The 25,224-nt window shown below is 56.2% G+C and overlaps 2 protein-coding genes across 3 annotated transcripts; one reads left to right on the forward strand and one right to left on the reverse strand.

Moving 5' to 3' along the window:
* Positions 1-736: 736 nt before the first annotated feature.
* si:ch211-236l14.4 (SITS-binding protein) lies at positions 737-9,475 on the reverse strand. Its single transcript, XM_007912368.2, has 6 exons — positions 8,990-9,475; positions 4,551-4,722; positions 2,982-3,189; positions 2,704-2,851; positions 2,380-2,553; positions 737-1,387 (listed from the first exon to the last, which is right to left on the reverse strand). The coding sequence occupies exons 1-6, from the start codon at positions 9,473-9,475 to the stop codon at positions 1,124-1,126; spliced, it is 1,452 nt and encodes a 483-aa protein (XP_007910559.2). The 3' UTR covers positions 737-1,123.
* Positions 9,476-11,755: 2,280 nt separating this feature from the next.
* fnbp4 (formin binding protein 4) lies at positions 11,756-25,111 on the forward strand. 2 transcript variants are annotated; one of them, XM_042346561.1, is made up of 17 exons: positions 11,756-11,925; positions 12,656-12,751; positions 13,853-13,983; positions 15,061-15,283; positions 16,118-16,262; positions 17,285-17,393; positions 17,628-17,954; positions 18,162-18,393; positions 18,794-18,915; positions 19,344-19,448; positions 20,220-20,353; positions 21,319-21,482; positions 22,607-22,923; positions 23,136-23,283; positions 23,481-23,713; positions 24,269-24,429; positions 24,652-25,111. In XM_042346561.1, the coding sequence occupies exons 1-17, from the start codon at positions 11,817-11,819 to the stop codon at positions 24,740-24,742; spliced, it is 2,847 nt and encodes a 948-aa protein (XP_042202495.1). In that variant the 5' UTR covers positions 11,756-11,816; the 3' UTR covers positions 24,743-25,111. The 2 variants fall into 2 exon arrangements, with proteins under 2 accessions (XP_042202495.1, XP_042202496.1); XM_042346562.1 differs by lacking the exon at positions 19,344-19,448.
* The last annotated feature ends 113 nt before the right edge of the window (positions 25,112-25,224 follow it).

The raw sequence follows: 25,224 nt of genomic DNA on the forward strand, positions 1-25,224 counted from the left end.
CCTGAGTACATTGTAACCAGGAATATTCAGCTCCCATTCCTGCCCGTGTTTGACTCAGATCTCCGTTATTGCCACTACATCATAACCCCATGTGGCAACTTGAGCCGCAGCTCACCAATATTATTTGTCACACTCCATGCATTTACACACATGCACTCTCAGACCAACCGAGTCTGTTCTGCATTTCTCCATTGTCTAATCCCTCCTTTTTCCGCACTATTTATTGCATTGTTCGTCTCTTCCAGCCCTCTATGTAACTTGTTTGTCCTCTCTGATGCCACATCCTGATTTCCTTCCCCCTCAAAATTAGTTTAAACCCTTCCCCACAGCACGAGTTAACCTTCGTGCGAGGACATTGGTCCCAGCCCTATTCAGGTGTAACCCATCCACCTTGTACAGATCCCATCTACCCCAGAACTGGTCCCAATGATCCACAAACCTGAACCCCATTTCTCCAGCCATGTGTTTGTTCCTGTTGTTTTGATACCCATTTGCATGAATCATTGGGAATAATCCAGAGATCACCACCTTTCAAGTCCTAATCTTTAACTTTTTCCCGAGCTTCTGATACTTTCCCTGTAGGATTTCAGTCTTTTTATTCCCCATGTCATGGATCCCAACCTGGACCATGACTGCTGGCTGTTCCCCTCCCCCCGGTAGAAGGGGAACCAATTCCATGAAGTCTTCAACCCTCGCACCAGGGAGGCAACACACCATGCGAGACTCACATCTGCAATTGCAGAAACGTCTGTTTATCCCTTTGACTGTTGTGTCCCCAATGACAATGGCAGTAACACTCTTCCCTGTGTCCCCTTGTGCATTGGTTTGCTTTTGACTCCCCTCCCCACAGAGGTGTCATCACCCTCACCAGTATTCAATACAGAGAACTTGTTTGGGAGTGCCACACTCTCAGGGGATTGCTGCCCTGCAGTGCATCTCTGCTGTACTGGTCATACTGTGCTGTGTCATACCGTACTCTGCTGTTCTGCCCTGTGTTGTCCCGGGCTGTGCAGGGCAGTGCTGTACGTTTCACCCACAAAATATACAGTCAATCCACTTTACAGTACATTCTGGGAAACACTTTGAGATCAGGCTATGACAAATACAAGGATTATTATTATTACTACCTTGTGGCTGCGGTGACGCTGTTCATGGATCCAATGGCAGCGGCAATGGTGCTGAGTGCTGGGCTGTGGGCAGGGCTGTGGGGGCAGTGCTGGGCTCCTGGGCTGTAGCCACTGCTCTCCCCCCCCTCCAGCACTGTGTAGGCAGCCCCCAGCCTCCGCTGTAAGCTACGCACGGTACCCAGGTACCAGCTGACAGCCGCCGGGTTACTGACGTTCAGCTTCACCACCAGCTTCCCCTTCCTCTTCATCAGCACCGGAGCCTGCCACCCACACACGTATGTCACCCACCACCCCGTCCGTCACTGCAATACCCCGTCACCCCAATATACGCCGGTCACACCCCAATACACACCAGTTACAATAACGACATTACATCTGCAAAGTGCCTTTCACATGGGGAGGACGTGCCAAGGCGTTGAGCAGTTGGGGATCAGGGCCCAAGGGTGGGTGTGGGGGGGGGTCAGGGTTGGGATGAGGGAGGGCAGAGCGGGTAGGAGGGCGCCTGGAGGCATAGTTGAAAAGGAGGGTCTTGAGTCGTGCCTTGAAGGAGGCAAGAGAGGGAGCGAGGCCAAGGGATTGTGGAATGGAGTTCCAAAGAGTGTGGGCAGAGAGGCTGAAAGCCCGGCCCCGATGGTGGGGCAGATCGGGCGGGAGACCTGGAGAGGGCCGGAGCCTGCTGAGCAGAGGGAGTGGACAGGAATGATAGGGGATCGGCAGGTCAGAGAGGTAGGAGGGGGCAAGGCTGTGGAGGGTCTTGAACGTGAGGACGAGGATTTTGAATTCTATCCCCTGAGGGATGGGGAGCCAGGCGAGGGTGGGGGTGATGGGGTCACAGAGCCTGGTGCGGGAGAGAACATGAGCTGCAGAGTTCTGGATGATCTGCAGCTGTGGAGGGAAGAGTTGGGGAGGTCGACAAGGAGGGAGTTTCCGTAGTAGAGCCTCGGTGTAGTGAAGGCGTGTATGAGGGTCTCGGGGGCCTGCAGTGTGAGACAGTAACGGAGCCGGGCGATGTTGCGGAGGTGGAGAAGGCAGAGCGGGTCATGGCGCAGATATGGGGGAGAAAGAACAGTTGAGGTTCCTGACTGGCTTGTGACATGGAGTGTGCAAACATGGATGCTGATGCTGCCAGTGCCTGTACACCCCAACACACGCCAGATACACCCTGGTACATGCCAGTGACACACGGTTCTCTGGCTGCTGGTCGGCCAGTGCTGTCAGGATGACTAACGAGCAGAATGGAAGCCAGACTCACTGCGGTGCCGGGGGCCGGGGAGCAGACAGAGAGCCAGAGCCCCTCGAGTCCCTCCCGCAGCGAGGATAAGAACTGAGCTGAGTCAATGCTGCTGTACAGAGAAACAGTGATGGCCACACCCAGGCCCTGCCACAGCAATGTCCCCTTCCTCCGGCGCCACTGCCGAGACAGCTCCTACACAGCCAGCCAGAGAGAGAGAGAAAGAGAGAGAGCGAGTGAGAGAGCGAGGGAGTGTGTCAGAGTGAGAGAGAGAGTGAGTGTGAGAGCGGGAATGTATGAGAAAGAGTGAGTGAGAAAGTGTGTGTGATTGAGAGAGCCACGGACCTGTGCTGAGCGCAGTGTCGCGCTCTCGCTGAGCTCCAGCACACCCTCAGGCATCTTGTGCTTCTTCAGTTTATTGATAAACGATCTCAGATCTCGCTTCAGTTCATCGGTGCTGTCTGTGGCTGGCGGCCATCGCCACACAGGGCGTCTGGGAGCGGAGTGAGAGGTGAGAACAGGAAGCTCAGAGTCTCACAGGGATGGAGGGGAGGGGAGGGCAGTGGACAGTGAGGGAACACAATACAACACAAATTTACAACTCATTCCACCTTTCTGCTTACCCCAGCAGCGCTGTGTGGGGGGCTGTGGCTGGCGCCCTGGCCAGCAGTGAGCCTACGTCCTGGTGAACAGAACGGATGTTGTGACTGACACACACGGTGTAACGCAGGGCACTCAGTGCCACGTCGGGCCGGGGCTCCAGGCAGAAGCGTTTCTCCCGCTCAATCAACAGATGTAGTGGCAAGTCACCGTCCAGCAGGACTGCCACACCTGGCGGCACAGAGACAGGCGTGTGAGCACAGCGCAGAGACAGGCGTGTGAGCACAGTGGAGAGACAGGCGTGTGAGCACAACAAAGACACGCTTTTGGGCACTAACACAGCACATGTGGGCACCACATTCTGCTGGTTACATTATAAACCGATGATTCACCTCAAAGCAGCTACAATGTTTGTGTAATAAGCAGTCACTACACTTCATAGAATCATAGAATCATACAGCACAGAAAGAGGCCATTCCGCCCATTGCGTCTGTCCTGGCTTCTAAAAGAGCTTCCAACTCAATCCCACTGGCCGCTTTCTCTCCATAGCCCTAGAATCCTGTCCTCCCCAAATATCCATCTACTTCTCTCTTAAAAGTTGTTATTAAAATGGCTTCCAGTACCCTTTAAGGTAATACATTCCAGATCCAGATAACTCACTGGGTGAAATTTTTTTTTTCCATCCTTGTAAGCCTCCTTTGCACCCTCTCCAATCCCCTAACATCTTTCCTAAAGTGCGGTGCCCAGAACTGAACAGTATCCAACAGAGGCCTAACCAGAATTTTATAAATATTCAACATAACCTCCAGACTTTTGAATTCTATGCCCCTATTTATAAAATATAGTATTTTTCAACAGCTTTATTACCTGTCCTGCCAACTTCAGAGATTTGCTTATGTGGACCCCCAGGTCTCTCTGTTCCTTCACCCCCTTTAAGATTGTACCATCAGCCTATATTGCCTCTCCCCATTCTTCCTACCAAAATGCAACACCACATTTCTCCACATTAAATCTCATCTGACAATGTTTCTGCCCATTTTACTAATCTGTCTAAGTCCTCTTTGAGTCTGGTGCTGTCCTCCTCACCATTAACTACCTTTCTGAGCTTAGTATCGTCTACAAATTTGGAAATTGTGCTCTCTATATCCAGGTCCAGATCATTAATATAGATCAGAAAGACCATTGGTCCCAATACCAACCCCTGAGGGACACCACTACACACCTCCCTCCAGTCAGAAAAGCAACTGCTTACTACCACTCTCTGCTTTCTGTCTCCGAGCCACTTCTGGATCCATGTTGCCACTGTCCGTTTATACCGTGGGCTTCTATTTTGTTTATAAGTCTCTCATGTGGCACTTTGTCAAATGCCTTTTGAAAATCTAGATAAATTATGTCTTCTGCACTACCTTCATCCACCCTCTCAGTCACTTCATAAAAAATTCTATGAGGTTTGTCAGACACGATCTGCCTTTAACAAATCCACTTGACAGGAATTCCTGAGAAGCTGTGAGATCTTCCCACCTGTAACAACACAACTTGTTTCTGACTTTGCCTGACACTCGGCAGTGAGACCAGCCGGGATATCCGCTCACCTGTCGATCCCAGGAAATACCCCTCCAGCACTGACCCAAACCCACTGGGCTGCTCCTGCAGGTCGCTGATCAGGAAGGGCTGGGACGAGGCGCTGGCACGGTTGATGGGCCAGTGCTGGGAGCGCAGGCTCGCTCCCCCAAACCACGAGACATTCACCATGGAGAAGCAATCCTGAAACACAAGCTGCCATTAGCCGTTGCCCAGCCTGCGCTCTGTCCCTGGCCACCACCACTTGCTGCTCTCGGACTGTCTTGAGTCTTGTACAGAGAACATGGTCATTGAACAATCCAGGCTGATGCTCCCGCGCTGTGCTGGGGGAGGACTGCACTGTCAGAGGTGCCGACCTTCACGAGACATTAAACCAATGTGATCCGCAGACATGGGGACAACTTCCACATCTATGCGAATGACACCCAAATCTACTTCTCTCTCTGGCTGCGCCTCCCAGTTGCTGACATCCTGTTAGCTTGTTTGACGGACATCAAGGCCTGGATAAGCGCAAATTTCCTGCAGCTGAGTGCAAGACAGAAGCCATACTCTTTGGCTCTGGTCAATGTCTTCTCTCCTGCGGGTCCGAACTCCTCAACCTCCCCGGCTCTCCCTCAGGCTCACTGAGCCTGTGCCCAATTTAGGCGTCAGCTTTCCTTTCTACCCCATAACCGCTCCCTGATCAGGAATGCTTTTTTCCACCTCCACCACAATGCCCACCTCCATCCGTATCTCATACCCACAGCAGCCGAAATCCTCGTCCACACCTTTGTCACATCCCGGCTGGACTTTTCCATTGCCCTCCTCGCTGGTCTCCCCAGCTCCACCATACGCAAAATACAATGAATTCAGAACTCCGCTGTCTGGATTCTCATGCACAAGACTCCATATCCCCCATCACACACGTCCGAGCCAGGCTGCACTGGCTCCCAATCACCGAGTGGGGGGGGCGGGTGGGGGGGGTGGGGAGGGGGGAGAGGATTGTCCTCAGAAACACAGTTGCTGTAGTTGAGCCCCAAACAGTGTAAGAGACTGAGCAGCAGCTTTATGTCCTGTGGAATGTTGATCACGGCTAAATCTCCGCAGCAGCGATCAACACTTACATCAGGAAATAACATCAAATGCTGTTGGCATGAGCTCCATAATCCAACCGCATCCCTCAGCCATGGCTCTGGGGGTTACCAGGGAGTCACTGAGCAGTCAGTGCTCACAGCCCTGACCTCTGGCCAAAGCTTGAACATGTGATTCAGGACAGGATGGAGTTGAGCTGTGGTGCCTGCCCAGCCGGGACAGAGCCAAAGCGGGCGCTAATATGATAATAAATAATAATCCATGTATTTGATATAGCACTTTTCAGGTCTTCTAGACATCTCAAAGCGCTTCACAGGGTATACTGTAAAGTGAATTGACTGTATATTTGTGCACGAAATGTGGCAGCAATTGTGCACAGCAGGATCCCACAAACAGTTATGACTGACCAAATTTTTTTTTTTTTTCTTGAGGGATTATTATCAGGCGTGTGGAGTAAGGAAACTTGTCAAAGGTTTCGCCCTGCCGGGAATCGAACCCAGGTCTCTCGCTTGTGCTACTGGACTCCACTAAGAGGATCGGTGACCAACTTACCAGCTCCACAACAGATTTTCTCAAAAACCCAATCCTGCAGCTCAGACCGACCTTGTGATGGATTGAGATCATTAATCAGTCACAAGAACCTGAACAGTGTCTACACACATCAACTGGTTTGAAATCTTTAGCACTCTCTCTGTTCCTCACCACATTCTCTCCACGTGAGTTTCCTGGGGAGGCCTTCCCCATTTAACCGCTGCACCAGGGGGCCCTCACGCACACAGCTACCCCAGGGGCCCTTCATACACAGTGCACCAGGGGCCCCTCACGCACACAGCTACACCAGGGGCCCCTCACGCACACAGCTACACCAGGGGCCCCTCACGCACACAGCTACCCCAGAGGCCCTTCATACACAGTGCACCAGGGGCCCCTCACGCACACAGCTACACCAGGGGCCCTTCATACACAGTGCACCAGGGGCCCCTCACGCACACAGCTACACCAGGGGCCTTTCATACACAGTGCACCAGGGGCCCCTCACGCACACAGCTACACCAAGGGGCCCTCACGCACACAGCTACACCAGGGGCCCTTCATACACAGTGCACCAGGGGCCCCTCACGCACACAGCTACACCAAGGGGCCCTCACGCACACAGCTACACCAGGGGCCCCTCACGCACACAGCTACACCAGGGGCCCTTCATACACAGTGCACCAGGGGCCCCTCACGCACACAGCTACACCAGGGGCCCCTCACGCACACAGCTACACCAAGGGGCACTCACGCACACAGCTACAGCAGGGGCCCCTCACGCACACAGCTACCCCAGGGGCCCTTCATACACAGTGCACCAGGGGCCCCTCACGCACACAGCTACACCAGGGGCCCCTCACGCACACAGCTACACCAGGGGCCCCTCACGCACACAGCTACACCAGGGGCCCCTCACGCACACAGCTACACCAGGGGCCCCTCACGCACACAGCTACACCAGGGGCCCCTCACGCACACAGCTACCCCAGAGGCCCTTCATACACAGTGCACCAGGGGCCCCTCACGCACACAGCTACACCAGGGCCCTTCATACACAGTGCACCAGGGGCCCCTCACGCACACAGCTACACCAGGGGCCCTTCATACACAGTGCACCAGGGGCCCCTCACGCACACAGCTACACCAGGGGCCTTTCATACACAGTGCACCAGGGGCCCCTCACGCACACAGCTACACCAAGGGGCCCTCACGCACACAGCTACACCAGGGGCCCTTCATACACAGTGCACCAGGGGCCCCTCACGCACACAGCTACACCAGGGGCCCTTCATACACAGTGCACCAGGGGCCCCTCACGCACACAGCTACACCAAGGGGCACTCACGCACACAGCTACACCAGGGGCCCCTCACGCACACAGCTACACCAGGGGGCCCTCACGCACACAGCTACACCAGGGGCCCTTCATACACAGTGCACCAGGGGCCCCTCACGCACACAGCTACACCAAGGGGCCCTCACGCACACAGCTACACCAGGGGCCCCTCACGCACACAGCTACCCCAGGGGCCCTTCATACACAGTGCACCAGGGGCCCCTCACGCACACAGCTGCACCAGGGGCCCCTCACGCACACAGCTACACCAGGGGCCCCTCACGCACACAGCTACACCAGGGGGCCCTCACGCACACAGCTACACCAGGGGCCCCTCACGCACACAGCTGCACCAGGGACCCCTCACGCACACAGCTGCACCAGGGGCCCCTCACGCATACAGCTGCACCAGGGGCTCCTCATGCACACAGTGCACCAGGGGCCCCTCCACACACAGCAGCACCAGGGACCCCTCACGCACACAGCTGCACCAGGGGCCCCTCATGCATACAGCTGCACCAGGGGCCCCTCATGCACACAATGCACCAGGGGCCCCTCACATACACAGCTGTACCAGGGGCCCCTCACGCACACAGCTGCACCAGGGGCCCCTCACACACACAGCTGCACCAGGGGCACCTCACACGCACAGTTGCACCAGGGGCCCCTCACACACACAGCTGCACCAGGGGCCCCTCACACACACAGCTGCACCAGGGGCCCCTCACACACACAGCAGCACCAGGGGCCCCTCACACACACAGCAGCACCAGGGGCCCCTCACACGCACAGCTGCACCAGGGGCCCCTGTCTATGTTGCACGGAGATGTTGAAGGTTCCTCTCTCTCTCTGCCCCCCCTCCCCACCCAGGTACCAGGCTACTGTAAGCTGCCGTTTGTTGCTGACTATTTTACAATGTTTGCGTGTTAAAGGGCCGGGTCTTCCCTCAGCTCGATGGCTCACTCACACCATAGGTGTGACACCTCAGGTCTGGGACCCTGCAAGTCAGTGAGCCAGGGTCTCACGTGGACAACAAAGGTCCTACCACCCCAAACAAACTTTCTCCTTTCACATTCAATAATATAATCCTTGCATTTGACACAGCGCTTTTCACGTCTTCTCGACGTCTCAAAGCGCTTCACAGAATAGACAGTCAAGTGAATTGACCGTATACTTGTGGGCGAAACGTGGCAACTAATTGCGCACAGCAATGTCCCACAAACAGTCGTGGGTTGAAAATACCAATTTATTATTGTTTTGTTTGGAGGGATTATTGATTATTATTCAGCGTGCGGAGCGAGGACACTTGCCCCAGGTTCCGCCCTGACTGGAGAGGGACCCAGGCGGCGGGTTTGCAAGGCGAGTGCTCTAACCCCTGAGCTCCAGGACTCCACTGGAGGAGAGACTCCGATACGCAGTCTCCAGTCACTGACTTCCTGACTGTTGGTGTGGGACAGTCACTACACTGTGGAGACCTCGGCCTGGGGTCAGTGAGGAGGTGCTGGTTACCTGAATGCGCGCCCGGCAGTGTCGCGGTGTCCAGGCCACACGGTAACAGTCCGTGTTGGCCGCGGAGCGGAGGTGGGAGGAGATGTGGAGCTCAGCGCCTTCCCAGTGGGAGCAGAAGCGGCTCCTGTTGGAGGCGCACAGGTCCCTGGCCATGGGGGGGGAGGGGCCCCCGACCCCCAGCTCCAGCTCAGCCACCAGCCGCCCCTCCAGCGCCTGGAGCCACAGTGAGTGGGAGCCGGGCCGCCAGCTCAGGCCGCTGGAGCCGCCGCGGAGCAGCCAGCGCCTGGCGGCCACCTCCCCCGGCTGCCCCCGCCGGCCCGGCTGCTCGGCCAACTGCCAGTACAGCACCGCGCTGGTCATCAGGAACAGCAGCGCGACCCCCACACACGCCGCCGCGCCTCTCCACGTCTCCTTCATCTCCTTCAGCCCCGGCTCCAGGGCCGCCTCGGGGAGGGCGCTGCCGTTCTTGCCGCGGCTGCGAGGCATCGCCCCCCGGCACTGGGACTGGCACCGGTAGCGCCGCTCTGGCTGCAGGGCTGGTGCTGGGGGAGGGCGGTGAGCAGCAGCTCTCTGGCCGGTCCCCGGAGCCTCCCCCACCCTCTCTCCTCCCCTTCTCTCTCCGCCCCATCGCCCACACGTGTTGGGATGGGAGTGCTGAAGGTCAGCACTTACTGACCGACTCTCTTTGGGGGAGCGATCAGCAGCGTCTCCCCCCCCCCCCCCCAGGGCCTGGGTTGGCTGTACGGTGACATGGGCGGCACTGGAATATAATCAAACCGTTACTCTGTGATGGGCTGCAGTCCACTCCCTGAGCCAAGTGGGTCCATAGTCTTCTAGGGCACTGCTGAGGACAGCCCGGCCCGGCCCGGCCCGGCCCACTGGCAGGACCTGGACTGGTCTCAGTCACTGGATGTAGGGAATCCTCCCACTCAGCTCCTGCAGCCAAAGCCCTTGGGTAAGGTGGTCCTCGCTGGACAAGCAACAGCAACAACAAATTACATTTGTATAGCATCGGGAAAGTTTGCCAGACAGTGCTATCAATGGCAAGTTATGTGCTGGTTAGATTCCAGCAGTTACCCCAACGCACACTATGCGATCCCCCAGCCTCGGCTCCTGCCAATCGGTGTCTAATACTCTTAGGTAAGCAGGATCCGTCCCTCCATCAGGATCCGTCCCTCCATCAGGATCCGTCCCTCCATCAGGATCCGTCCCTCCATCAGGATGCGTCCCTCCATCAGGATCCGTCCCTCCATCAGGATCCGTCCCTCCATCAGGATCCGTCCCTCCATCAGGATGCGTCCCTCCATCAGGATGCGTCCCTCCATCAGGATGCGTCCCTCCATCAGGATGCATCCCTCCATGGAGAAATTGCGCATTCCATTCCAGTGGAACGGTTATCTCTGGAATTTCCATGCGTAGGTGAGATGCATGGAATTCTCAGTTTGGTTTGGATACTCTTTTAACACAGTGATGGGTTTCCGCATGTGTCAGTCACCCGGCTGACCCCCAAAAACACTTAATATCCCCTCTGTATGTATCTCTCTCCCTGTCTGTATTTCTATCCTGTTATCGGTTTGAAAGTGATTGACACTTCAGGGCATGCTGGGTTCTGGACACCCCTCCTACCCACACTTTTCTTGAAAGAATCGCCGAACATAGATATTTTATGAAATAAAAACAGAGGTCGCTGGGAACACACAGGAGGTCAGGCAGCATCTATGGATAGAAGAAAATTAGTTATTCTTTCAGGTTGATGATCATGGGTCATTCACACCTATGCATTGGACAACAGTGTAAGTTATAACATAAAATATAAAACAGAAGTGTCAGGGAACACTCAGCAGGTCAGGCAGCATCTATGGAGAGAGGAAAGTGAGTTAACGTTTCAGGTCGCTGACGAAAAGTCGTCAACCCGAAACGTTAGATCCCCTCTCCACAGATACTGCCTGACCTGCTGAGTGTTCCCAGACACTTCTGTTTTTATTTCAGATTTCCAGCTTCTGCAGTGCTTCGCCTTTTATTGATATATTATGGTTGGCGAGCCGAATGCGGCCCGTGGGCCGCCAATTGGCCCAGTCTGCCGCAGGGTATTGCAGTGCCGGGGACAGGGGGGCGGAGCCTTCACGCGAGTTTCTCCGGGTACTGCATGACGTCGGCGCGCAACGAGAGCACGCAGTTACGTGATGACGTAGAGAATTTTCCAGTTGGATCCGGCGCCGCCCGAGCGGCAGAGAGAGAGAGACCCGGGGCCGCCCGAGAGAGAGAGAGACCCGGGGCCGCCCGAGAGAGAGAGAGAGACCCGGGGCCGCCCGAGAGAGAGAGAGACCCGGGGCCGCCCGAGAGAGAGAGAGAGACCCGGGGCCGCCCGAGAGAGAGAGACCCGGGGCCGCCCGAGAGAGAGAGAGACCCGGGGCCGCCCGAGAGAGAGAGAGACCCGGGGCCGCCCGAGAGAGAGAGACCCGGGGCCGCCCGAGAGAGAGAGAGACCCGGGGCCGCCCGAGAGAGAGAGAGACCCGGGGCCGCCCGAGAGAGAGAGAGACCCGGGGCCGCCCGAGAGAGAGAGATCCGGGGCCGCCCGAGAGAGAGAGAGACCCGGGGCCGCCCGAGAGAGAGAGACCCGGGGGCCGCCCGAGAGAGAGAGACCCGGGGCCGCCCGAGAGAGAGGGGAAGGGGAGGCCCGAGGCGGGAGGGGAGGGGGAGGCCCGAGGCGGAGGGGGAGGCCCGAGGCGGGAGGGGAGGGGGAGGCCCGAGGCGGGAGGGGAGGGGGAGGCCCGAGGCGGGAGGGGAGGGGGAGGGGGTCTGAGGCCCGAGGTGGGGGCGACTCCCTATGGGGAAGAAGACCCGGATGACGGGACAGCAGAACCGGCGGCGGCCGATCCTCCAACTCCACCCCGAGCCCCGGAGAGAGGAAGGCGGCTCGGGCTCGGAGGCCGAGGGTGAGGCGGGGGGTGGGAGTCCGGGGGGTGTGGGGGGGAGCCGGTGTGTGGGGGGGAGCCGGTGGGGGGGGCCCGAGGGGTGTGTGGGTGGGGGGGGGGGCCCGAGGGGTGTGTGGGGGCCCGGGGGTGTGTGGGGGGGGGGGGCCTGGGGGGTGTGTGGGGGGGGTGTGTGGGGGGGGGCCTGGGGGGTGTGTGCGGGGGGGGGGGGGGGGGGGGGGGTGGGGGGGGCCGAGGGGTGTGTGGGGGCCCGGAGGGGTGTGTGGGGGGTGGGGGGGGCCTGGGGGGGTGGTGGGGGGGGAGTTCACTGATTATGATAGTAATACTTGTATCTGATGCAGCGCCTTATCGTGTAATTGAGGCGTCTCAATGCGCTTCACAGAATATTCTCCTAAGTGTAGTGACTACTTTTTGGGCTACAATTACAGCAGTGACCCGATTATTATTATCATTTTTGAGTAATTATTATTCCCGGAAATGCGATCTGCCAATCCACTAACCCCCGGGTTCCTGCTGGATAATAAACAGAGGGGTGTGGAGTAATGTTCGTCCCTCCCCGGGAATCAAACCGCTTGTGAGGCGAGTGCCCGGACCAATGTGCCGCAGGACTCCCTGGACACTTCCTGTAATGGTGACTGTGCGCCTCGCACGGCCAGACTCGCTCGCTCGCTCGCTCGCACGCCGGCTGAGGTTGTGACTTGCTTGCAGGTCTAACAGTCATTTGTTTCTGCAGATGACCAAGAGGATGTGGCTGAGCAACGAGCCACAAATCCAGATTTTACCAGGACCAACAACGGGACCGTGAAGGATTTGGCTACGAGGCCTACAGGTAGAGTAGTAGAACTGTGTTCACCTTGGAATTGAGTTTTGTTCCTCACCTTCCTGTTTGTAACACAGACCGTTTTTGTTCTCGTGCTGTCTGTGTCGGTATACAGAATGAAGGAGGTGAAATACCCAAAGATGGAGTAGTAAATGCAGATCAGGAGTTTGTCCATCACTTGCACTGGGAGGCGCTGCGTGTGCACTATCCTACTCCTCTCCTTACCTTCCAGCTCCACCTCCTTGCCCCTTTTACTCAGAGACTTCATAAACCTCTCCCTGTTCACTGGTACTGTTCCCACCCCTTTAAAAACAGCCATCATCACTCCAGTCCTTAAAAAAAACTCTCCCTGACCTGGTCATTCCTGCTCTCAAACTACTGCCCCATCTCCAACCTTTCCTTCCTCTCCAAGGTCCTAGAACGAGTCGTTGCTTCCCAGCTTTGCTCCTTCTCGCGCCACTACTTCATGAACCCCTCCAATTGGGTCCACAGCACAGAAACAGCCCAGGTCAAAGTGACAAATGACATTCTGTCCATCTTCAACCAGGGCTCCCTCTGCCTCCTCGTCCTCCTTGACCTTCACTGCCTTCGACACCATTGACCACTCTATCCTCCTCCACCACCTCTCCTCTGACCTCAACCTCCACAGCTCTGTCCTTGATTGGTTCAGATCGTATCTCTCACACCGCCTCCACTTCATCTCCATAAATGGTTTCTTCTCCAGCCCTCGCACCATCTCGTGCAGTGTTCCTCATTGTTGGGCGGGCCTTCTGCCACTCTACCCCCACCCTCTGGTGCTCCATCCCGCCGTCCATCCACCATGCCCCCTCCCTTGCCTCCTTCGAGACCCATCTCAAGACCCTCGTCTTCGACCGTACTTTCAATCACCTTCCTCCACCCTCCCCAAACCCGACCCCCAGCTCGGGTCCGAAACCCTAACTGTCCAGCGCCTAGGGACATCCTCCTGACGTGAGAGGCGCTATACAAATGTGATTTTGTTGTTGTACACGCTGAGAACAGGGAGCTGTGTGTGTTCAGTGTAAACACCGAGAAGTGGGAGACGGGAGAATTTGATTTAGACAGTGCTAAAATGCTGTGTTACTCCTGTAGGTGGGCTGGGCTTGCTGGGAGCTTATGCAGACAGTGATGAAGAGGACAGTGCAAGTGGAGAGGTGCAGGAGGTGGAATCAGCAGCCAGCAAACCTGCGGACATTGATAGCACACTGGCCAACTTCATGGCGGTGAGAATTGAAAGTCGAGCTGGATCTGTAGAATGGGGTGTCTGTGTCAACTCATTTATCTCATGCTGTCTGCTGGGTGTGATGATTTCTGGGGTGGGGTTACTGTTGAATGCAGTACAGTGACCGGAATATGTGCCAATGGTGGCTTCTTCATCTCCTTCTGGCCTGACCTAGGCATCCTGTACGTACATACAGTCTGTAAAACCATCGGCTCTGACATTTGCATAACTAACGATGCTTAGACCAGGGCTGAGTGTGCTTTACTCTGAACCTCTGAGCAACCTTTGCCTATTGTGTCAGAGCTGTGAGATAATGTTTCCAGGCATGTATCGGGCCACAGCTGGTGGGTTGATTGAACGGTGGAGATCAGCCCAGAGACGTCAAATCGATTGATTATGAAAGCTGTGACCTTGTTGCTCTTCTTCTTCCTCAATTGGTGGGGGAGAGTCCTGGAGTCCACTGCTGGGGATGGGGGGAGGGGAGAGTGAGAGCCCCTGGACACTGAAAGGGGAGAGGGAGAGCCCCCTGGTCACTGCAACAACAACAAGATTACATTTGTATAGCGCCTTTCACGTTGGGAGGTCGTCCCAAGGTGCTGGACAGTGTACATCATCTCAGACTCCAGCTGGGATCGGGGGGGTGTCCAATGGCATGGTCAAAGAGGAAGATCTTGAGGTGGGACTTGAAGGAGGCTAAGGAGGGGGCAAGGCGGAGTGATTGGGGGATGGAATTCCAGAAATTGGGGGCAGAGAGTGAGGGAGAGCCCCCTGGACACAGAGTTGGGAGAGAGGGAGAAGCCCCTGGACACTGAGGGGTGGGAGAGAGGGAGAGCCCACTGGACACTGCGGTGAGGGGATAGAGGGAGAGCCTCCTGGACACTAAGTGGGGAGCGGGAGGGACGGTGCAAGTCTCTGGGTGGGGAGAGAAGGGAGAATCCCCTGGACACTGAGTGGGGGGGGGAAGAGAGATCCCTGGACGGTGGGGTGGGCTGTGGCCCTCCCGATGGAGATGTAGTGATGTGGAGTGGGGTGTAGCTGGTTGTAGAATCTCAAACCATCTGTTTATAATTGGGATTAGGAGATTGATGCAATCACAGCCCCAACCCCACCAGCTGCTGAAACACCGGCCAGACCCTCGGCATCCCCGGTTCTGACTCCCACACCTCCGCGGCCTGAACCCAAACCAGCAACTGCACAGAAACCAACAGCCAGTGCCACCGACAGCACGGGCAAGAGCGGTGTGGCAGCCACAGGCACTGGAGCTGACTGGCATTATGACACTCAGTACTCGCTGGCTGGAGGTAAGTGACACACTGTCACCCTGGGTTGGATACCGGAGCTGTGCCGTGAACAGCTTAATGTCAGGAGCAGATGCAGCGTGGCCTTCTGAGGCTGTGGCTAATGCATTGAGGCAGCCTGCCTGCAGCACATGTCATTGCCCGCTCAGCCTGTGAGCGAACATAATTTGCTGGATGAAAGGAGACCAAGGTTCGTCCAGTTCGCCTTCTACCATGCTGGCAGTCACTTGACATGTTATGCCCCAAACAATATACGGTGTCCCCACATATTATTTTCCAACAGAAATCTATCTAATTTGTTTTTGAAACAAACAACAGTAGAACATAAGAATTTGCTAGACAAAAGAAATGTGGGTCTCACAGACATGAGCGCTGGTGTAGACTTCTGTTAATCTGCCCCTGCCTATGTGTGAGTGCTGGTGCAGGGGGCTGGGTGTGAGCGCTGGTGCGGAGGGCTGGGTGTGAGCGCTGGTGCGGAGGGCTGGGTGTGAGCGCTGGTGCGGAGGGCTGGGTGTGAGCGCTGGTGCGGAGGGCTGGGTGTGAGCGCTGGTGCGGAGGGCTGGGTGTGAGCGCTGGTGCGGAGGGCTGGGTGTGAGCGCTGGTGCGGAGGGCTGGGTGTGAGCGCTGGTGCGGAGGGCTGGGTGTGAGCGCTGGTGCGGAGGGCTGGGTGTGAGCGCTGGTGCGGAGGGCTGGGTGTGAGCGCTGGTGCGGAGGGCTGGGTGTGAGCGCTGGTGCGGAGGGCTGGGTGTGAGCGCTGGTGCGGAGGGCTGGGTGTGAGCGCTGGTGCGGAGGGCTGGGTGTGCACAAGAACTAATGTATGCCTTGCTCTCTGTGTAGTTAATGTTGAGATGGGTGACTGGCAGGAGGTGTGGGATGAGAATACCGGCTGCTACTATTACTGGAACGTTCAGAGCAACGAAGTGACGTGGGAGCTGCCCCAGGACCTGGCCACACAGGTGCAAGGCATGCCTTACCAGGACAGGTGAGTGCCGCTCGGTGCAAGCATTCAGGCCTGGAATTGGAGTTGTGTTAGTTACTGTGCCGGCCGGGTCTTTCCATAGCTCCACCCTCTAACCTTTGCTTTGTGTTCTGTGTTCTGGGAAGCTTGCAGGATCGCTGTAAAATGTTTGTTTTTGAAAAGTGAAAAGTCGGCGAATGCTGGAACCTGCTGCTAACCTGAGCCCTGGTCCACGCGTGGCCACTGTGCGTCAGGCTCAGCCTCAGTATGGAAATCTCTTGTGGTGTCTGTATCCGGCCCGGGCCCCTGCTGTGGGCACAGTGCATTTGCTGCTTGTTGGGTTTGTACACTGCGTAGAACCGTTCCCTCAGCGGAGACTAAGGCAGGAGGCAAGTGAGTACATGAGGTCAAGGGCTGCCTCCTGTACATCAGCTGCTGAATCCCAGGTCCGAGCCTCAGCCTGTGCTAGAGGAACGTGCCTCTCTCACCTCCACCAGCTAGATTTACACATGAGTCAAAGCTTTGGAACAGGGCTTTAGTGTGTAACACACTCACTGCTGAGAGCCTTCAATCTGCTCCTATGTCGGCCAGGGTGTCAGAGTCACTGTCCATTCAGAAGGCAGTGAAGCTCTGGGAAGGGGATTGAAATAGGGGTGAGGGTGGGATGGATTAGCATGAGGGCAGGCTGCGTGGGGGCGGAGTCGGAAGTGGGGATGGTCGCTGTCAGGAAGCCATGTTTTGGGGCCGCGAGGTGGGCTGGGGGATTGTGGCAGGGAAACCTGAATTTCACTCATGTCTGAGTTCCTCACAAATGGAGTCGGAGGTGAGGATGGGAGAGAGGAGATGTGGGGGTCAGGGAGTGAGGGCTCCTGGATATGGTTGGGTCCCCTGGCAGGTCGTGTATACTGAGCACGGAGCCTGGGGTTCAGTACCCAGGTGTAAAATGCCGCGCTTCGTATTTTGTTGCGATCTTTCATCAAAGCCTGGCGACAGCCTGTGCAAGAGCCACACAGGAGAGGAGCATCTCACCCTGTCTTGTCTTTCAGCTCCGCGGTGTTGTCGGCAAGGGACGTGGAGTCTGGCTACCAGCCCCCGGCGGTGTATCTGCCCGAGCAGCCGGTGCCAAAACCAGACACCCGCCCCCTGAAGAAAAAGGTGGGTGGAGCAGCTTCGGTGGTTCAGAGCTATTCTGAGTTCACATCGTACAGTCTGTCTGACATTGTTCTAATATCAGGTCCTGGCAAAGCACTACACAGGTTTTACTGTTTGCAGGCAAATGCATCAGCCATTTGTGCACAGTCAGACTTACACTGTTCTATCTCAGGTTACAGTCAAGGGTATGCTGTGGCCCTCAAGAGGTGCTAATTAATGTGCCCTGTGGTTGTGTAGGATGTAAACGAGGGTATCTTCGCGCTGGCCAGTGAGAAGGAGGAACAGGTGGGTGTAGCAGCCTGTCTCTTGGCTCCGCTTATTCCTGAGGAGGTGAAGAAAGCCGAGGAGAAGTGGAGGAAGAAAGTCATCTGTCAGGAAGACCAAGAGGTGGAAGAAGGCAAGGAAGAGGACGGTGCTGGGGAGGGCGAAGAGGAAGGTGGGCAGGAGGAGCAGCCGAGCGGAACGGGGACAGGGCCACATTCCCAGGAGAGTGGGGAGGAGGCAGAGGAGGAGAAGGAAGAGGAGTACACCAGGGAGCTGGAGCTAGTGCTTGAGAGGAAGAAGGTAAGACATGAACATAGAGACTACACGGCCACGTCAGCAGCAGGGAGTACACAATCGGGGCGGTGAGGGGGTGGAATAGGCTGGTGACGTAACCACCCTGAGGGAGGCCTGCTTCTGCCAGGTTGTGTGGTTTGTGCGGTGCTGCAGTTTGTGAGGTGAGGTGGCGCTGTTTGTCTGCGCTGTGCTAACTGCTCTGTGTGTTGACAGGCAGAGCTCCGTGCCCTCGAGGAGGGTGATGCCAGCGTGGCGGGCTCGAGCCCACGCTCCGACTCCAGCCAGACAGTCCTGCAGGAGGGGCAGGTGTCAGACAGCAGCAAGAACCTGAACAGGAAGGGCAAGTGGCAGGCGCTTACTCGCATCCTCAGCCCGGAGCGTAACAGCATGTGTGAATCAGCAGAGCGCCCCTCCACCCCCGACAGCCTGCTCTGCCCTGAAACTGGTGAGTCCTTCATTTCTCTGCCGTTCCCACCACCCCCAGTCTCAGTGTGTGATGCAAAACAGCTCCGGGGCCCCAGGGAAGCTATTGTGAAAGTTCAGCCAAAAAGGGCCCAGGACATGTTGGAGACATAATAAAGCTCCCTCTACATTGTCTGTCCACACTCCAAGGTCAGGGTTAGAGACACAGTAAAGCTCCCTCTACACTTTGCGTCCGTCCACAAGCCCAGGCTAAGGTTAGACACAGTAAAGCTCCCTCTACACTGTCCGTCCACAGTCCACCAGTTGTGACTTGTGAAGTGTGTAGCTTTATTTACAAATGTCTACACTTCAGCCAATTCCCTTCCCTTCCACCATTTTCTGTGTTCTGTCCTGGGCCTGAGGTGCGCTGTTGTTGCCTGTAGTCCCTGAGAAGCTCAGCACTGACCCTGTGGAGACGGAGTCAGACACAGAGGGAGCAGCAGAAAAAGGAGCTGTTCCAAAGCCGCCTTTGGAAGAAAAAGAGGATGAGAAGCGTGAACTCAAGGTGAGCAATTGCCTGTCAGTCTGATGGTCTGTGTGGGTGGCACTGTACAGGATGATGTGGCACCATGTACAGGGCCGGGGGCGGGGGGGTCAGTGTGTACAGGGCTGGGGGGGGGTCAGCGTGTACAGGGCTGGGGGGGTCAGCGTGTACAGGGCCGGGGGGGGTGGGGCAGTGTGGGCTTTCAGATGGGAAGGGGGACAGCACAGATGGAGATGGGGTTCACAGAAGAGGCTGGCGGGGGGCTGCCAGACCGGGTAAGGTCTGCCCGGCAGGGGATGGGTCTTACAGACGGGGACACGGGGGCTAACAGAAGGGAGGGGGGCCCTGGGGCTGACAGACAGGGTGTGGTGGGGGGGCCTGGGGGCTGACAGACGGCGGGGGCGCTGAGGCTGACGGACAGGCTGGTGCTGACTGCTCACTGTTCTCAGTTTCAGATCGCTGAGCTGGCAAACACCCTCTCCAGCAAACTCGAGTTTCTTGGGATCAACAGGCAGAACATCTCCAACTTCCACTTCCTACTGCTCCAGATCGAGGTCTGACCATCTGATTCCTATGTGGGGAGGGGTGCCAAGGGGGTTGGGTTTAGAGGCCTGACCACTGTAGGGGGAGGGGGCGGGCTGTCGCTCGGTGATTGTGGGGTGGTTATGAATATGGCAGATCTCTCATTGTGCGCAATTGGCTGCTGCGTTTTGCCCACAAAATACCGTCAATTCATTTTACAGTATATTCTGTGAAGCGCTTTGAGATGTCCCCATCCCCCAGAGGATCGAATTCAAGATCCTCATCCTTACCTACAAGGCCATTCACGGCCTCGCTCCCTCCTACCTCTCCTACCTACTATCCCCCCACATACCTGCCCGTACCCTCCGTTCCTCTGGCTCCGGTCTGCTCCACATCCCCCGCCCCAACCGCCCTACCATCGGTGGCCGGACCTTCAGCCCCGAGGCTCTGGAACTCTATCCCCCAGTGCCTTCGCCGCTTCCTCCCTTTCCTCCTTCAAGGCCGGTCTCAAGACCTTTCTCTTTGACCTTCAGCCTTCAGCTCCCCTCTCGACTCTCTACCCCCTCCTCGCTCCCTCCCTTCCCTCCCCTCATCCTGACCATTTCCCCCCCGCTCGGGTCCTGACCCAACTGTACAGCGCCTTGGGACGTCCTCCCAACGTGAAAGGCACTCTATAAATGGAATTGTGTTGTTGTTGTTGTCTTAATGACATGATAAGGCGCTGTGTAAGGATTATTATTCTTATTCGTGTTGAGTTGGTGTCTGAAGGCAGCACAGCCTTTGACTGAAATCTCTGCTTTCAGACTCGAATCACTGACTGGCGAGAAGGAGCACTGAATGGCCAATACCTCAAACGCAAACTGCAGGAAGCGGACTGTCAGATTAAACACTATGAATCTAATGCATCCCCAAAGGGCTGGTCCTGCCACTGGGACAGGTACGCACTCTTCTACTTTATCACCTTTCATCTCTGACACGTGACAACTGAACTGTGACCCCTCCCCATCTCCACATGACGACGTGACAACAGCAGTTACAGACTGGCAGCTGTGAGCGGCGCTAGGCTAGCTCCAGCAGGTGGATCATTCCATTCCAAGCCACAAATTGGACCCAGCCACTAAAATGTGAACCCAAATTTGGATTATTTTTTCTCTCGCTGAGGGTTGTGTTGATTGAGGATCTAGCCTGGCGTGTAGTGAGAGAGAGTGAGTAAGGGAGTTGAGTGGCTAAAGGGGGAGGGAGGGGGGAGAGCGCGTTGCCAGAAATGTCTGCGCTTTTCTGCAAATTTCGGAGATGGAGTCCTCGAGCCAGCCGCACACGAGGGGAAGAGGCTTATCGATGATCGCTGGACAAGACCAGGAAGATATCTCTGGGGGCGAGCAGGTCAGAATTATTCTTTTCCTACATTCCAGTTTACTGTCTATAAACATTACCTGCATCGTTTTTATTTCTTAAACAAAAAAATTGCTGTTTTATTTTTCAGCTTGGAGTTTGTGCCTCTTTTCATTATCGATTTACTTCCTTTGTTTCTAGATGGTCAGGTTTCAGATACCTGGCCTCGTGCCTTTGTGGAATTGAACTCTTGTTGGTATATTTACCTGGGCTCAGTGTGGCCCTCCCCCAACCCCACAATTAAATCCAAATTCTCTCCTTTTTTTTCAATATAAAAAAACATTTTATGCTCCAATTTCCCCCCCAACCCCCACAATCTCTTAACTCCTCACCCAGTGTTTTCTCTTGTCTCCGCTACCCTACATTGCTAGGAGAGCGGAGTGGGCCATGCGCTGGGAAGCACCGCTTCCCACCAGCGAAGCCTGGCTTTGTGTGTGGCAGCGTTACTTACCTGCACGTGTGTGGTCGCTGCCTGCGTGTAGTAAGCGTGTCCTTTCTGTCATGCTCTAGGGAGCACCGCCGTTATTTCTATCTAAACGAGCAGACGGGAGCCTCGCAGTGGGAGTTCCCGGATGTTGAGGACGAGGAGGATCCGGCTGAGAGTGACAGTAAAGCAAACGTGGGTAAGAGTGGGGCAGTAAACGACAGCTCCAACCCCCTGAGCCAGGCCACAGGTGAGCACATCCCACTGCGCACTCTCTCTTCTCCCACCCACCCCCCACCTGCCCCGGTCACAGGAAACCCGTGTGTTTTTTTTGTTTTGTTGGCCAGCCGGGTGGGTGTTTGACACATGCAGAAACCATCACCATGCGCTTTGGAGTATCCAAACCAAGCTAAAATTTCCATGCATCCCATCTACACATGGAAATCCCAGAGATAAACTGTCGCAATGGAATGCACACTCTCTCCCTGGAGGGCCACACCCGATTTACCTCATTCTGGAAAGAATAATAATAATAATCCTTGCATTTGATATAGCGCTTTTCACGTCGGGAGGACGTCCCAAAGCGCTTCACAGAATATACTGTATATTTGAGGGCGAACGCGGCAGCCAATTGCGCACAGCAATGTCCCACAAACAGTCGTAGATTGAAAATGACCAATTTATTATTGTTTTGGTTTTGGAGGGATTATTATTAGGCTCCGTGTGGAGTAAGGAAACTTGCCCAAGGTTTGGCCCTCTGCCTGGAATTGAACTCAGGTCTCTCACTTGCAAAGCGAGTGCTCTAACCACTGAGCTACAGGACTCCACTGAGTGCAGGTTGGCAAGAGCCAAGGCTTGGGGACCCCAGAGTTGGGGTAACTGCTGGAGTCTAACCAGCTAAAACCACATAGACCATTGATATTGCTGCCCGGCAAGCTTCCCCACTGCTTATCCAGCTGGGACCATCCTGCCCGTTAGGGCTTTGGATGCAGCAGCTGAGTGGGAGGATTCCCTGCCCCCAGTGACTGGACTGCCCTTCCAGGTCCTGCCGACGAGCCGGGCTGTGCCGTCATCAGCAGTGAGTGCCCAGCAATACTGCAGACCTGCTTGGCTCAGGAACCAGACTACCGAGACTGCCACAAGTGCTGGCTCGATGCCGACATTCCATTGCCAGGCATGTCACCTGGAGCCAGTTCAGCATCACGACCACCCCCACTTTCCTCCCAGATGTGAGGTGTTCGGTCCTACTTGGGATAAAGTGATTGGATGGGTTTACAGTGGGGATGGGATGTTGGGATCCGGGCGGTGATGGGGGGCTGGATGGTCATTGGGTGGGGCACGGATTCCTTACCTCTCACTGTTATGCTGTATCAGTTGCTGGGCACACGGAGATATCTGCCGAACAGAGCCCTGCTCCTGCCAGGAAGGCAGTCCCTCCTCCCCTCCCCCCACTGCCCCCTCAGCCTCCTTTACCCTTAGATCTGCCTCCCCCTCCCCCACCCCCACCCTCCTCACCCCCTCCCCCACCTCCCCCTCCCCCTCCCAGTGACGACGCTGATATTGAGGAAGTGGAGATGGAAGTGGAGACCAAGGAGCCCCCAGCACCAGGCACTGAGGAGGATTGTCTGGAGAGGGCAGCTCTCCTCCCACTGCCTCCTCTCCCTGCCACTCAGTCTGCAGCTCCCAGCAAGGTGAGAGCCGAACGCACACTGGGTATATACACATACACGCACATACTGGGTATACACACACACATACTGGGTACACACACACACACACTGGGTATATACACACACACACACTGGGTACTCATACACACACCGGGGTACACACACACTGGGACATATACAGAGTTGAGTGATGGTTTCCCTGTGGAATAGTTGCAGTGAATGTTGTGTTACAGAGCAATCCCGTCTCTCTACCCCTCCTGCTTCTCCCAACTGCCAAAGGCATCAAGAGGAAAGCAGCCTTGCTGAACTCCACACCCATCCCCCGCACAGTCACCATTGGGAGTAGTGCCGTGCTGTACACACAGTCAGCGACCGCCTCAGGTGGGTCTATGCTGTGGGCGAGGTGGGTCTGTGCCAGGCTAGGGGTTCTGGGTGGGGCTGGGGTTGTGCCAGGCTTGGGTTGGGGCTGTGCTGGGCAAGACATGGGGGCAGGGTGTGTACTGGGTTAGGTGTGGGGCGGGGCCTGTGCCAGCAGGGGATGGGGGCCGGTGTGTGTGACGCTGCTTGTTGTCCTGCAGGTCCCCAGGTGATTGCGCCGTTGGTATCGTTGCCGCCGGTGCCCCAGGCTGTGCCGGTGCAGCCCCTCCCTCTCACTCTGCCACCAACAAAGCTGGTGCCAGTGCCGGTAACATCTGTGCTCCCACAGCAGCAACTCACATCCATCCAGGCCGGTCAGCAGCCCTGCTCTGCCCCGGAGCCACCCTCAGTACCACAGCCAGCCGAGAGGAGCAAAAAAATGAAGAAAGACAAGGTATACTGACACCTTTTCTGTGGGGGGTGAGGGTGGGAGTGGATGTCAGTGCGTACCAGGACTCCACTGCTGTGAGTGTGTATGGCGTGCTGTGGGAGTGTTGTGGGGATGTATGTTGTGCTGTGAGGATGCAACATGTGCGGTATGGGGGTGTGTGATGTGTATTGTAGGGGTGTGCAGTGTGGGGGTGTATGATGTCCAGCGTGTGGGTGTTTGGTGTGCAGTGTGGGAGTATGCTGTGGGGGTGTGCGGCGTGAGAGTGTGGTGGGGGGTGCGGTGTGCAATGTGGGGGGGGTGCGGTGTGCAATGTGGGGGGATGCGGTGGGCAGTGTGTGTGGGGGGGGTGCGGTGGGCAGTGTGTGGGGGGGTGCAGTGGGCAGTGTGGGTTGTGTCTGGTGTGCTGTACTGTGGGGGTGGTGTATATGGTGTGCTGCACTGTGCGGGGGTGCAGTGGGCAGTGTATGGTGTGCTGTACTGTGGGGGGGGTGCGGTGTATGGTGTGCTGTACTGTGGGGGGACGGTGTAATCTGCGTGGCTGAACCTTTTTTTCTGCAGAGCAAAAAGAGCAAAACGAAGATGCCGTCGCTGGTGAAGAAGTGGCAGAGTATCCAGCGGGAACTGGACGAGGATGAGAACTCCAGCTCCAGCGAGGAGGAGCAGAGGGGAATCCTGGCCCAGAAACGCATTGATGAGTGGAAAGCCCAGCAGCTGGTCAGGTCAGCACAGGGGAGAGGGAGAGGGAGCTGGGGGTGAGGCATGGCCAATGTATAGGAGTTGGCGGAGATTGGAGAGGGAGGGGTCTGGGTTGGACCTCACACACCCACTGACTGCCCCCACACTCGAACTCTATTCCTCTGCCTCAATTTGCCTTACAATTTTTGCTGTAATTTATTGTTGTTGTTCGATCCCTAACGTGTCTGTGTGTTTCCCTCCTGCAGTGGCCGGGCTGAGAAGAATGCTAACTTTGAAGCACTCCCAGCAGATTGGCGAGAGAGACTGAAGAGGCGGAAACTGGCCCAGAGCTCCTAACGCCTACACCTTTTCTACTGCAAACACTTTCATCCATTCACAGTCTTTCAATATGTGTCACCCACAGAGACAGGGGCCCATGGCAACGGGGGTGGGGTGTGGGGGGTTGGTCAGGGGGACAGTGTGAGAGGGATGTCTGGGGTGGGGGCCAGTGTGAGATCGAGGCTGGTGGGGGTAGTGTGATGAGATTGAGGCTCCCGGGGGTAGGGTTGCTGTTGGTGCAGGCCGGGGGCTGATTGCCATCTATAATAAGGTTCAGACATTGAAAGGTCTAATAGTGACAGAGTCTGACCTGTGGCCACTGCCTGCGTTATGGTGTCTGAACTTGTACATTTGTATATAAAACATCAATAAAGTGATTTTTAACAATTCTGTGCTTTGCTCAATGTCTGAGACTGCCTGTGGATGAGGGGCTGAGGGTAACGGACTCATGTCTCCCACCACAGCCTGCCTCCCTGGACCAATGTCTCACTCTCTGTGTT

Source organism: Callorhinchus milii, unplaced genomic scaffold (genome assembly GCF_018977255.1).
Source record: "Callorhinchus milii isolate IMCB2004 unplaced genomic scaffold, IMCB_Cmil_1.0 Scaffold1002, whole genome shotgun sequence".
Classification (NCBI taxonomy): Eukaryota; Metazoa; Chordata; class Chondrichthyes; order Chimaeriformes; family Callorhinchidae; genus Callorhinchus; species Callorhinchus milii.

Excerpts from the sequence above, each read along its gene's own strand:
- fnbp4 (XM_042346561.1), top strand. The coding sequence starts at position 11,817 with ATGGGGAAGAAGACCCGGATGACGGGACAGCAGAACCGGCGGCGGCCG. Across the intron at positions 11,926-12,655 it reads CTCGGGCTCGGAGGCCGAGG|ATGACCAAGAGGATGTGGCT; the intron begins GTGAGGCGGGGG and ends TTGTTTCTGCAG. Across the intron at positions 21,483-22,606 it reads CCCCCTGAGCCAGGCCACAG|TTGCTGGGCACACGGAGATA; the intron begins GTGAGCACATCC and ends ATGCTGTATCAG.
- si:ch211-236l14.4 (XM_007912368.2), bottom strand. The coding sequence starts at position 9,475 with ATGCCTCGCAGCCGCGGCAAGAACGGCAGCGCCCTCCCCGAGGCGGCC. Across the intron at positions 4,723-8,989 it reads ACTGCCGGGCGCGCATTCAG|GATTGCTTCTCCATGGTGAA; the intron begins GTAACCAGCACC and ends CTTGTGTTTCAG. Across the intron at positions 3,190-4,550 it reads GTATTTCCTGGGATCGACAG|GTGTGGCAGTCCTGCTGGAC; the intron begins GTGAGCGGATAT and ends CTGTGCCGCCAG.